Source organism: Diceros bicornis, chromosome 9 (assembly GCF_020826845.1).
Source record: "Diceros bicornis minor isolate mBicDic1 chromosome 9, mDicBic1.mat.cur, whole genome shotgun sequence".
Classification (NCBI taxonomy): domain Eukaryota; kingdom Metazoa; phylum Chordata; class Mammalia; order Perissodactyla; family Rhinocerotidae; genus Diceros; species Diceros bicornis.
The window spans coordinates 28,713,235-28,727,049 of NC_080748.1; the positions used below are offsets into that span (position 1 = coordinate 28,713,235).

Below are 13,815 nucleotides of genomic sequence, written 5' to 3' on the forward strand. Positions count from 1 at the left end.
TCCTCCTATCTCCTCTATGCAGCTGAAACTGCAAACCTTGACACTTGAATCACTCTCTGACCAACTTCCTCACCATACTTGCCCCATTACCATTCTATTGCATCTGTTTTGCCAAACTGCAATATGCTGGTTCAATCTAGCTGTTCACCTTTTCTCATCCTACACCTGGCTGCAAGGTGATGCTGGAAAAAATACCACCACACAGAGCTGAGGTGGCACTACAAATTTAGGGTTTCTACCCTCAAAATTGCCTTCAATGTTGCCAGGCAAGCCTTTTGTCTTTCACCAGTCAGCTTTCTCTATTATTCTCCTCACCAACAATTTCAAATTGCATCCATTCTCCTCAAACTTCTGACTGTTTCACTTTGCACTTCCCACTCTACCCTCATCTACCCACCCTCAACAAAGTACCTCAGCTCTATGTTATAAAAAAAATAAAATAAATCCATTAAATGGAAACTTCCTTAATTTCCTGCCATGGCACCCACATACAATCTTACTTGCAACTGCTTCCATTCTTTCCATTTTGCCATGCACTATTTCCCATCTTACTTTGCCTCTCCCTCAAACAAGAGACGCATCTATTCAAGGGGAGCCCTTGAGCTGGGAAGGCCCTGTGACCGCTTTGACCAACAGAATACAGATTCTAGCTGCGGTCCTTTTACAAGCCTTTTGGAAGCCAGTCGCTATGTAAGAAGTGTGAGTACCCTAAAACCAAAGTGCTGTGAGAAGTATAGATTCTCATATGAGAAGGCCAGGAGGATGAGATGCCACACAGAGAAGGAAAAAAGGAAGCAGGGTGGGGACTAAGGGAGAGGTGAGCATGTACCAAGGAGCAGCAAGGTGCCAGACTTGTGAGTTAAGAAGCATCTTGGAAGCGGATCTCACCCCAGACACTTGCTGACACCACATGGTCAGAGAAGAACTGCCCAGTCAAGCTCTTCCCAAATCCCTGACCCACAGAAGCATGAGCAAAATAAAATGGTGTTTTAAGCTACTAATGTGTCATCCAGCAATAGAGAACCTAATGGCACTTTTCCACCAACGTTTAATCCTACCTTTTTTTTTTATTGTGAAACTTGTGTTGTACATTATTGTTTATCAGTCACCATATAAGTGCATCTCTCCACTCCTTGTGCCCACCTCACACCCCCCTAGCCCCTGGTAACCACCAAACAGTTCTATCTGTCCGTGTGTTGGTTTATCTTCCACATATGAGTGAAATCATGCTTTGTCTTTCTCTTTCTGGATTATTTCACTTAACGTAATACCCTCCAGCTCCATCCATGTTGTTGTAAATGTGACGATTTTGTCTTTTTTTATGGCCAAGTAGTATTCCATGGTGTATATATACCATGTCTTCTTTATCCAATCATCAGTCGAGGAATACTTGGGTTGCTTCCATGTCTTGGCTATAGTGAATAATGCCGCGTAATCCTACCTTTTCCACCTTAAAAAATAATCTTCCCTCTACTCATGCACCTCCAGCTATATATTTACTTCCCTTCACAGATAAGACCCTGGTAAAAGCCATCTACAATTACTGTCTCCACTTCTTTATCTCTGATTCACATCTCACCCAAATCCCACTGCAATTTACTCCTGCCCCCAGTACTTCTTTTAACAGGCCTTGCTACTGTCACCAGTAGCTTCCCAGTTGCTGAAACTAATGAACACTTTTCGGTTCTTACTGACTGCTCCTACAGTATCTGAAACAGCAAGCACTCACCCAGACCTTGCAATGCTCTCTCTCCCTCTTTATGACACCACTTCTGATTTTCTTCCTACCTCTCTGTCTAAGCTCCAGACACACATATCCAACTGCTACTTGACACCTCTACTTGAATGATCTACAATCACTTCAAACTCAACATAATTAAACGGAATTGATCTTCCCAAGCAAACCTCATCTAATCCTGGTATCTTATTTTAATGAATGACACTACCTGGATGTCATCATTAGCTGACCCCTCTCTGTCCTTCACTCCCACTTATGTAATTAATTGCCACATATTATAATACAACGCAAGATACTGTTCTAAGTGCTTTACATACCTTAATTCATTTAACATGAGACATGCACACGTAGTAAGACATAAAGTTTATAAATGACTAGTAAGTAGTACAGGGAAAAGCACTTCAAGTGTGGCCTATGAAGTGAACAAAGACTCAGGGACAGGCAGAAACAAAAATGGTTGTGTGAACTCAGAATAAATTTCCTACTCATGCACGATTTTATAATATGGCGCATTGGTCATTTGGAAATATTGGTTCAGTGAATTATGTAGATCTTACAAATGTTGATGAATCTCTTTATACACTATCAAAAAATCACATTCATTAGTATCACACTAATTTCATCAGAAAAGTCTTTGAAGTATTGAGAAGCTGTCATGCTTATCGTGGATAAAAGCCTAACAAAATTCTAATTTTCACTTGAAAACTCAAAACTTATCACTGGCAACATTTATTGTCAGTTGTTTTCAACAACGTGTACTTGAGAATGGAGATTTAATAAAATTAATACTTTTTACTGGTTCATCAATGACATTCTTAAATGAAACTGACATGTTCCATTTTTTTTTTTAATAGAGAGGTCATAGTGGTAAAGAATACAATGACTGCTAGCCAGTTTGGTGCTACTGCTTTGATACGTGCACAGGTACCAACAGTTTTACATCATTGGCATAAATGTCAACAGAGTGAAAAAGATAAATAACATCTGAATAGCAATACAAAAATAGTTTTTACCTTGCAGATTCCCTAAAATATTTTCAGGGATCACTAGGGAATTATAGACTACATTCTGAACGGCTGACATAAGAAAAAGGAGAAGACAAAGCTTCTAAAAGAGAGCCAGTAGACTTAAAACTCCCATTCTAAAAATATGCACCTGGTTCCTTTGACCCTCTTTGTATCCTGGGTAATTTTGCAATTGTATCCTCATGAATGTTAAGTTGTAAAGATTCTGGATTCTGTTATTTTTCTCAAACAAGCATTGTTTTGTTCTGTTTTTGTTTTTTGTGTGTGTGAGGAAGATCAGCCCTGAGCTAACATCCAATGCCAATCCTCCTTTTTTTTTGCTGAGGAAGACTGGCCCTGAGCTAACATCGGTACCCATCTTTCCTCTACTTTATATGGGACGCCGCCACAGCATGGTTTGACAAGAGGTACGTCGGTGCACGCCCAGGATCCTGGCCCGCGAACCTCATGCCGCCCAAGCAGAGAGCGCACTTAACCACTTGAGCCACCAGGCCAGCCCCTGCTTTGTTCTGTTAAGCAGGCGATTATCTTCGCTGAACGTGCACTGTACACTGTTTATTGGGCAGCCGCTCCTATCGCAGCTCAGACCTTTGTCTTTCACTAAGCTGCTTTGAGTCTGTTAACGCGGCAACGCGGCAACGATTCAAGTTTCAGTCAGAGATGTGGATAGACCGAATTTGGGCACTCTTTCCTTTGCAGGATTCTTCTACTCTCTTCAGTGGCCAAGGTTTCCCTCAGCTTGTTTACTAGTTTTCTTGGTCATAAAGCCCACAGTCTTCCCACTGGCACACCCCTCCCCATTCTACTATACTTCCCCGCCTACTGCATTTAGCCCCAGGCTCACAGCTCCCTTCCTCTCCTTAACTAGAATCTGTCTACTCTTCCTGTCCAGTGATTTCAGGCAGTTGCCTTCTGCATTATGTACAGGTTTTATAGCTGTCTTTTTCTCAGGGAGTCATATGGTAGGGTCTTCCTCCATCATTACCAGATGTATAGGTCCCCCACAAAAGGTTTTAATCCCAGGAATTCATGATGATTTGCATTATAAAAAGATTTTTCTGGCTGCTGTGAGAGAAATAGTCTTAAAGTAGCTAGAGGTGTGGGGAGATCAATAGGAAGAGTCCACAACAGCCCAGGAAAGAGAGACCATATAGAGAATACAGTACCTGGTGTACCTTGGTTTATAAAGATTTTATTGAAAAAATCTGATAAATTTTGAATATACTGAAACTAAGATATTCCAAATCTCATCTCACCATCTGCCGGCAATATAAACTGCTTAACAGATTTAAGAGGCATAAACATCATTTAATCTAACCCTTAGGTATGATTCATTCTAAATCACCTCTATCCTCCAAATTTCCAGAGAACAAGATTTTACTAGGATTCTCAATAGATTGTTTAGCATTTTACACTCATATACTGCCTGTTAATCTCTCTGGAGTCAAAAGAAACAGAGGTGTGCTTATTCCTTCTTTAAGTTATTCTGTCCTTGATTTATTATTTCTCAAGATTTTTAAGCAAAGCTGAACCCTTTCCCCAGGCAACCACTAAAAATACAATGATGTTCTTTCTTTCATTCAATTATTGAGGGGGAAGGGGGTGAGTAAGTAGTGCCTCACTTGATGTTTCCCTAGGTAACTGTTTGACTATGTTCTTATCAATCTACAGTTTAATGAGAAATTCTTACTGTGACACAGAATCAAAAGACTTAAAATTTGCTCTGATTCTTGACATGGGTGTTGGTAACATGGGTATGTTCAATTTATAAAAAATTCATTGAACTCTCACTTGTGATATATAATTTTCTGTACATGTTATACTTCGATTAAAAAAAAAAAAACAACTTGGGGCCGGCCCAGTGGCATAGCAGTTAAGTTCACGTGCTCCGCTTCGGCGGCCCAGGGATTGCGGGTTCTGATCCCTGGTGCGAACCTACACATCGCTCATCAAGCCATGCTGTGGCAGCGTCCCATATATAAAATAGAGGAAGACTGGCACAGATGTTAGCTCAGGGCCAACCTTTCTCACCAAAAAAACCCAAAAAACAAAAACAAAAAAACTTAAAGTCTGCGAAGGCTCAAATCTATCTATGGCATGTCCCTTCTCTAAAATGTCAATTATTCCCATAGGAAAAATTCACAGTATTCTGTGTGTGACACGATTTATCTTCACAGTTACCCACTATGGCTCTATTCTTTTTATGATTAAAAAAGTAATACATGTTGATTTTTCTTAAGTTCAAACATTAAAAACATATGACTAAGGGGCCGGCCCAGTGGTGCAAGTGGTTAAGTGCGTGCGCTCTGCTGCGACGGCCCGGGGTTTGCCAGTTCAGTTCCCGGGTGTGCACCAACGCACTGCTTGGCAAGCCATACTGTGGTGGCGTCCCACATAAAGTAGAGGAAGACGGGCATGGATGTTAGCCCAGGGCCAGTCTTCCTCAGCAAAAAAAGAGGAGGATTGGCAGATGTTAGCACAGGGCTGATCTTCCTCACAAAAAAAAAATACATATATATATATATATATATATATATATATATATATATACACACACACATGTAGTCATATAAATATATAAATACATATATATATATGACTAAATAAAAATCCTCTATAATTTCATCCCCTAGAGATACCACACCTAGACTTTAAACTCAGAGGCTTACGACTTCCACGTCATCCTAGTATTAATAAATTGTACCCTTTTCCAGACTTGGGGCATGTCATTTTTCCTCCAAAAATTCTCAAAAGTAAAAGAATATTGTTTAGACTCCTAGAACACCAGTAATTCAACTAAGTAGGCTTGGGCACAAGCAATTTTTAAACAGCAAATTTCTATTATTTCCTCCACAATTTTCAGAGCCCATATCTTTTCTGTATCTTCACAATGTCTACCCCAAAGCAAGGCATATAGCAGATGTGTGCTGATGGAAATAAAATTAATTCTCTAAAAGAAATGAGAATCAGTCACTTTCAGATGACACAGTAATGTCTTGATTTCAATTTCTAGGAGGAGAGGGTGCATCAGCCTCTGAAAAGCACTCTCTACTTATTTTATTTATTTATTTTTGCTACTTGCATTTAATCCCCCAGATTCTGAGAGTTTTCTCTTAATCGCTCCTTTTTTATAAAGTGGAAGCTCCTGTATAAAAGAGTTACAAAATTTAATAATAGCAATGTGACGTCTTTCTATCAACTTCCCTACTTCTCTACTTTTCTATCTACCCTGTCTATACGGCAATACAAGAAAATATAAGAAATAAGTTATCTCTCAGCCATTAAGTTTTTAAAACATCTACAAATTAAAACTTAGGTTACATGTACAGATTAGGATTCTAATGTAACTGAAGTCTTAATTTTTTTGTCATCATTTCTACATACTGGTATAAATGAAAAGATATATGCTTAGTATGCAAAACAGTTTCAAAAGAAGTCAACTCTACATTAATCTACAAATCTGATGATTCACAAAGTATTACCCAACTATGCAGATTCAGAAAGCATAATAACTTTAAATAAATATTTTACTATTACTACATAGGAAATGCCACCTTTACTAAAACAAAAGCCTTATCAATAGCTTATATGCCATAAATAGAATACCTAGAGAATATGATTTGTGATACTATAATGCTATAAACAATAACTATAATTGAACAGTAGTGTAGATTTTTGGACTATCTTTAACAATGGGACAAAAAAATCCGACTAAATTGAACTAAAAAGCTGTACTTTTAAATCATCTAAGTAGCATAATCTCAATTTTTTTCTCAATTTGCTAAAATTTAAGAGCAGATATTTAAATTTTCAAACATGACACCTCTATTTTAAATAAATTACTCAAATACTTTAAAGAATTCTGCTTTGTTTTAAAGCGCCATGCTTTAGAAAAGCTATTCCTAAATAAATCACTATATCAGATGGTCTGGGGAGCTCAAAGAAAATTCCATTCTAATATTACACTTGATTCTTGGGCTATACACTGAAATCACATTACTCATTACGTTGCATATTTGCTCTGGAGGTAAATTTTACCAAATACCTCTCACTAACGTATCATTGTTAGCCATATGCATATGAATATCTTTAATTACTTTAGCTAGTTACTTACTGAAAGCCATGCAAGGGATTCCATGATTCGATGTTCACATCTTTCTAAATGTTTTATCATTTCTCTGGTCAAGTTGGCTTCTGCTTTGATAAAACTTTCAATCACTTTGTAAAAATCAAAGGCTTTTAAATTAAGTACATTCAGAATCCATGGGAAGGACAAATCTGTTCCAGTATCAAGATTCTGAGATGTACTTCCTAAAAATGAAAGAAAAAATGTAACTTAGGTATGAAATGTTAAGCCTTGAACTATGTATTTTTAGGTTGGAAGGTTTTATCAAACAAAAAATTTTAAAACATAACAGAAAGCCTAAATAAAAATTTTTATTTAGAGCAGAATTTTTTATTCCGGAGTCCACAGACTCCTAGGAAATAGACTTCCAGATTTTGAGTGTATGTGCACATATGTTTTTCCTAGATAGAGGGCTCAAAGCTTTTATCAAATTTTCAAAGGTTTAAATACCCTAAACTTATATAAGGAACAGGTTTAATATCCAACCAGCAATGCATTAGCATATCCATTTTAACTGTCTCATTAATCCTTGGCTGGGGAAGGATTCTTTAAGATTTTGCTACTTTGGTTAGAAAATGGTATCTCTTTTAAATGTGCATTTCTTGGTTATTAATGAGGATTCACAGTTTTCCATATCTGTTTACTAATTTAAGTTTCTCGCTTATTGTGTATTTGTATCCTTAAATAAATTTTCTTTTGTTTTTGCAAACAAAACTTTTTTTAACATTTGCAACATTATTTGCCAAATACTACATGTTTAAAATTATTTTTAAAAAAAACATTATCAGTGGCCTCTGTTCTGTTTATCTGGTGGATTCTAGCTCCAACCCTTGGTCACATGACCATAGGTTCTATAGCAGTGTTTCCATATCAGTAGATACTGCTTATTAGTACTCTTGGCATTTTACAATCTCAGGGGTCTTTGAAGGCATTTCAATAGGTACATTTCCTAGATTCAGTACAGCCCAGAATAGGAGGTTAGTGAAATACTATTCCCAAGATGATGTGAAATAATTCAGATAATAAGCCACTTAAATGGCCTATGGTGACCAATTACATTCTTCAGTATAAAATGATCTAAAGTGTGCATTTCTTTTCCTTAACTCCACCTCCCCCCCAAAAAACACACCACACCTTAGGTAAGTGTTTTTTTAACTTCAAATTGAACTAAAATGTTTATTTACTAAAATTTAACTTACTGCTATATGTAGCCATTACAACCTCAAGAGCACATGCCAACAAAGACATATGAAAGATGTTGTCATTCAGGAGTTTGCTAAAGAAAAAAAAAAAAAGAATGATTTTGAAACATTTACTTTTATAAAAAGCAGAAATTGTTTTAATAAAACTAAAAAATTTACCTAAAATTTTGAATGGATAATCGTTCTTCTTCCTAAAACAGATTAAAAAATTGTTTAATTGAAACCTTCTTTGTATCAGTATTGAATACTCTATTACGTTCTTTTCAACTTACTGATTTAAGCATGGATTCCATTACTCGATAATACAATCGGACTCCAAGTTTGTATCGCTACAAAGAAAAAAAATTAGATCTCACTATTTTAGAAAATCATAACAATTACTAATTTTTAAAAAGTTTTCTCTTGAAACACATTTCTGACCCTTCTTAGGAATATAGCTACCAAGAGATGACAAAAGCTAGCTCATCTAAAACTCAAGACTTAAGTGTAAAATGATGGTTAACATTCCCAATTAATTATCAAGAGGGGAGGTCCAGTACTTGGTTTTCCTTCATTCCACTTCAGTCTCTATCATTCAACAGACATATATACACACTAAGGACATATTACGTACCTGGTACTATTTTAACGATTTTACATCCTAATGTAATACTTTTTGTGATCTAGGACATGTATTTTCAAGATAGCTGTCCAGGATTAAGAGAATAATCTCTGTCCATAAAGCTTGCAAAGGCAAAAATCAGACCTAACTGACCTTATCAGCAAAAAGATTTTAACAAAAAACTAGTTCCCATTAGTTCAGAGAATCACGAAACTTTAGATACACACAAACCATGTTCCTTCATTCCAAATTATGAGCACAATTTTCATACATAACCAAAAAGAACTTTTAAATATAATTGTTTAAAACACTAATGGAATCAAAATATAACCTCACCATACTGAAATAAATGTTTACAGATTATAGTTTTCAAACATATTTTTATGTATTACCTCATTATTGCCACACAATAAAGCAGAGCAAATATGGAAACCTGAATCTCAGAGAAGTTCAATGACAGCTCATAAACGGGAGAACCAGATATAAACCCAGGGCTTTGATCCAGAGCCCATACTCTTACCCAAAATATTGGTTTTAGATTTTCTGAAATAATAACAGTAAAAGTAAAAATAATATCACTCAATAATATCACTGATAAATGGCATGTTTAATACGATCCCATTTATATAAGTATATGCAAACATGAACATTCATATCTGTAGAAATTAAAGCATATATACCAAAAATTTAATAGCATCGAAGATTTAAATTTTTTTACTTGTTTTTTCTAAAATGTCTACAATTTTTGTAAAATTTTCTACACGTTTATTTTTGGTTTTTGTAATGGGATGAGGGAGATTTTCCCATAAAATTTTCCGTAAGTAACAGCATACACAGGCAGCCGGGCTATAGTATCTGCCAATTTTTATACTATTAGACAAATACCATTAAAGTATTTATACAATTTGGACAGATTTTGCATTTGAAATTATTTACTGTATAGTGGCACTAATCAAAATGAACTCAAGTTACCTGTGATCCAATTTCCATACATCCCTGTCCCACAGCTTTAGCAAATTTTTCTTTAAAGATGTATCCAATATCTTTCACTCTTTTCAGGATACTTTCCTTTGGATTCACTGTGCAGTTCTTTAAGAAGTAAAACAGTAATCAATGTTGAGGATACTGTTCAGCAAAAATTAACATTTTTTATTCTATAATATCTGACTTTTCACTTTCAATTGTTTATACTGTGGAAAAATGTCCACAGTAGCTAGGTAAACACAACTACTGAAAAGAAGAGGAACATAAAGAATTCAATTTGGAGATGTTAGTGACTAAAAAATACTAGAGTACAACTAAAAAACCCTATTATCTAAATTTTCTGCTGCTAGGTTAGGGAAAAACAGATTTGTTAGGCCTTCCAGCTATCAAAAAAAGCCTCACAGACATTACAATTTATACTACAGAAAGACAAAGGATCATAAAAGACTACTATGGGCAATTACATGCCAAAAAATTGGACAACCTAAAAGAAATGGATAAATTCCTAGAAACATACAACCTTCCAAGATTGAATCATGAAGAAATAGAAAATCTGAATGGATGGATCACTAGTAAGGAGATTGAATCAATAATCAAAAACCTCTCAACCAACAAAAGTTCAGGACCAGACGGCTTAGCTGGTCAATTTCACCAAACATTCAAAGAAAAATTAACACCAATCCTTCTCAAACTCTTCCAAAAACTAGAAGAGGAGAGCATACTTCCAAACTCATTTTACAAGGCCAACATTACCATGATAACAAAACCAGACAAAGACACCACAAGAAAAGAAAATTACAGGCCAATATCTCTGATGAACATAAATGCAAAAATCCTCGACAAAATATTAGCAAACCAATTCAACAATACATTAAAAGGATCATACACCATGATCAAGTGGGATTTTTTCCAGGGATGCAAGGATGGTAAAACAGCAGCAAATCAGTCAATGTGACACACTACATTAACAAAATGAGAGAAAAATCACATGATCATCTCGATAAATGCAGAAAAAGCATTTGATAAAACTCAACATCCACCTACGATAAAAGCTCTCAACAAAGTGGGTATAGCGAGAACATACCTCAACATAATAAAGGCCATATATGATAAGCCCAAAGATAACATCATACTCAACGGTAAAAAGCTGCAAGGTTTTCCTCCAGGATTGGGAACAAGACAAGGATGCCCACTCTAGCTACTTTTATTCAACATAGTATTGGAAGTCCTAGCCAGAACAGTTAGGCAAAAAATTAAATAAATAAAAGGCATCCATATTGGAAAGGAAGAAGTAAAACTGTCATATTTGCAGATGACATGTTATGATATATATATATGTATATATATATATAAAAAACCCTAAAGACTCCATCAAAAAGCCGTTAGAATAAACAAATTCGGTAAAGTTGTAGGATACAAAATTAACATACAAAAATGAGTTATGTTTCTATACACTAACAAACTATGAGAAAGAGAAATTAAGAAAATAATCCCATTTACGACGGCATCAAAAAAAAAATACCTGGGAATAAATCTAATCAACCAAGGATGTGAAAGACCTGTATATTGAAAATTATAAGACACTGATGAAAGAAATTGAAGAAGACACAAATAAATGGAAAGACACTGCGTGCTCACAGATTGGAATAATTAATATTGTTAAAATGTCCAGGGGCCGGCCCAGTGGCGCAAGCGGTTAAGTGCGTGCACTCCGCTGCAGCGGCCCGGGGTTCACCGGTTCGGATCCGTGGCACGCACCAACGCACTGCTTGGCAAGCCATGCTGTGGCGGTGTCCCATATAAAGTGGAGAAAGATAGGCACGGATGTTACCCCAGGGCCAGTCTTCCTCAGTAAAAAAAAAAAAAGAAGAGGATTGGCAGATGTTAGCACAGGGCTGATCTCCTCACAAAAAAAAAAAAAAAAAAATGTCCATACCACCCAAAGCAATCTACAGATTCAGTGCAATCTCTATCAAAATTCCAACGGCATTTTTCACAGAAATAGAACAAACAATTCTAAAATTTGTATGGAATCACAAAAGACCCCGAATAGCCAAAGCAATCTTGAGCAAGAAGAACAAAGCTGGAGGCATCAACACTCCCTGATTTCAAACTATATTACAAAGCTATGGTAATCAAAACAGTTGGTACTGGCATTAAAAACAGACACATAGCTCGATGGAACAGAATAGAGACCCCAGAAATAAACCCATGCATATACAGTTAATTAATTTATGACAAAGGAGCCAAGATTATACAATGAGGAAAGCACAGTCTCTTCAATAAATGATGCTGGGGAAACTGGACAGCTACATGTAAAAGAACGAAACTGGACCACTATCTTTTTTTTTTTACCCCAAAGCCCCAGTAGATAGTTGTATGTCATAGCTGCACATCCTTCTAGTTGCTGTATCTGGGACGCGGCCTCAGCATGGCCGGAGAAGCGGTGCATCAGTGCGCGCCCAGGATCCAAACCCAGGACGCCAGCAGCAGAGGGCGCGCACTTAACCGCTGAGCCACGGGGCCGGCCAAGAACGAAACTGGACCACTATCTTACACCATACACAAAAATTAACTTAAAATGGATTAAAGACTTGAATGTAAGACCTGAAACCATAAAACTCCTGAAATAAAACATAGGTGGTAATCTCCTTGACATTGGTCTCGGCGATGATTTTTTGAATCTGATTCCAAAAGCAAAGGCAACACAAGCAAAACTAAACAAGTGGGACTCCATCAAACTAAAAAGCTTCTACACAGCAAAGGAAACCATCAACAAAACAAAAAGGCAACCTACTGAATGGGAGAAAATATTTGCAAATCTAATATCTGATAAGGGGCTAATATTCAAAATATATAAAGAACTCATATGACTCAATGGCAAAAAACCCAACAATTTGACTGAAAATGGACTGAGGAACTGAATAGACATTTTTCCAAAGAAGATACACAGATGGCCAACAAGTACATGAAAAGATGCTCAACTTCACTAATCATTAGGGAAATGCAAATCAAAACCACAATGAGCTATCATCTCACAACTGTCAAAATGGCTATTATCAAAAAGACAAGAAATAACAAGTATTGGGAGGGACATGGAGAAAAGGGAATCCTCGTGCACTTGTTGGTGGGAATGTAAATTGTGGAGCCACTATGGAAAACAGTATGGCAGTTACTCAGAAAATTAAAAACACAGCTAGCATATGATCCAGCAAATTCACTTCTGGGTATTCATTAGAAGGAAATGAAAATACTAACTTGAAAAGATATGTGCACTCCCACGTTCACTGCAGCATTATTTACAATAGCCAAGATATGGAAACAACGTAAGTGTCCACTGAAGGATAAATCGATAAGGAAATTGTATATATATATATATATATACACACAATGGAATATTATTCAGCCATTAAAAAAAAAAGGAAATCTTGGCATTTGTGGCAACGGAGACTGACCTTGAAGGCATTATGCTAAGTGAAATAAGTCAGACACAGAAAGACACATACTGTACGTTCTCATTTATGTGTGGAATCTAAAACAAACATACAAATCCTGAGCTCTTAGATAGAGGAAAGAGACAGTCGGTGGTCAGAGGCAGGAGGTGGGGGGTGAGCGAAATAGGTGATAAAGGCAAAACTACAAACTTCCAGTTATAAAATAAATAAGTCATGGGGAGGTAATGTATAGCATAGTGACTATAGTTAACAATACTTTATTGTATATTTGAAAGTTGCTAAGAGAGTAGATCTTAAAAGTCCTCATCACAAGAAAAAACAATTTGTAACTATGTATGGTGACAGATGTTAACTTGACTTACTGTGGTGATCATTTCACAATATATACAAATATTGAATCATTATGTTGTATACCTGAAACTAATAAAATGTCATATGTTGGCTATATCTCAATAAAAAAACTAAAAATGAAACTATTACCAAAAAAAGAAAACAGAGGCTCATATATTCTCATAAAAATATCTTCAATTACAAGTTATATTGAGATGTATGTTACTCCAAAAAAGCAAAAGATAAAAGGGTAACTACAGGGGCCGGCCCAGCGGTGCAAGCGGTTAAGTGCGCGTGCTCTGCTGCAGTGGCCTGGGGTTCACAGGTTTGGATCCCAGGCGTGCACTGACGTAC

General features: G+C 36.3%; 1 protein-coding gene across 3 annotated transcripts in view; it reads right to left on the minus strand.

Annotated features, from left to right (window-relative positions):
* RB1 (RB transcriptional corepressor 1) overlaps window positions 1-13,815 on the minus strand; it is a 150,157-nt gene that overhangs the window by 65,680 nt on the left and 70,662 nt on the right. For all 3 annotated transcript variants that reach the window (XM_058548166.1, XM_058548167.1, XM_058548168.1), the window contains exons 13-17: window positions 9,665-9,781; window positions 8,364-8,420; window positions 8,251-8,282; window positions 8,089-8,165; window positions 6,878-7,074 (exon numbers count right to left, since the gene is read on the minus strand). In XM_058548166.1, coding sequence (XP_058404149.1) covers window positions 6,878-7,074; window positions 8,089-8,165; window positions 8,251-8,282; window positions 8,364-8,420; window positions 9,665-9,781 — 480 coding nt within the window. The remainder of the gene's footprint in view (window positions 1-6,877; window positions 7,075-8,088; window positions 8,166-8,250; window positions 8,283-8,363; window positions 8,421-9,664; window positions 9,782-13,815) is intronic.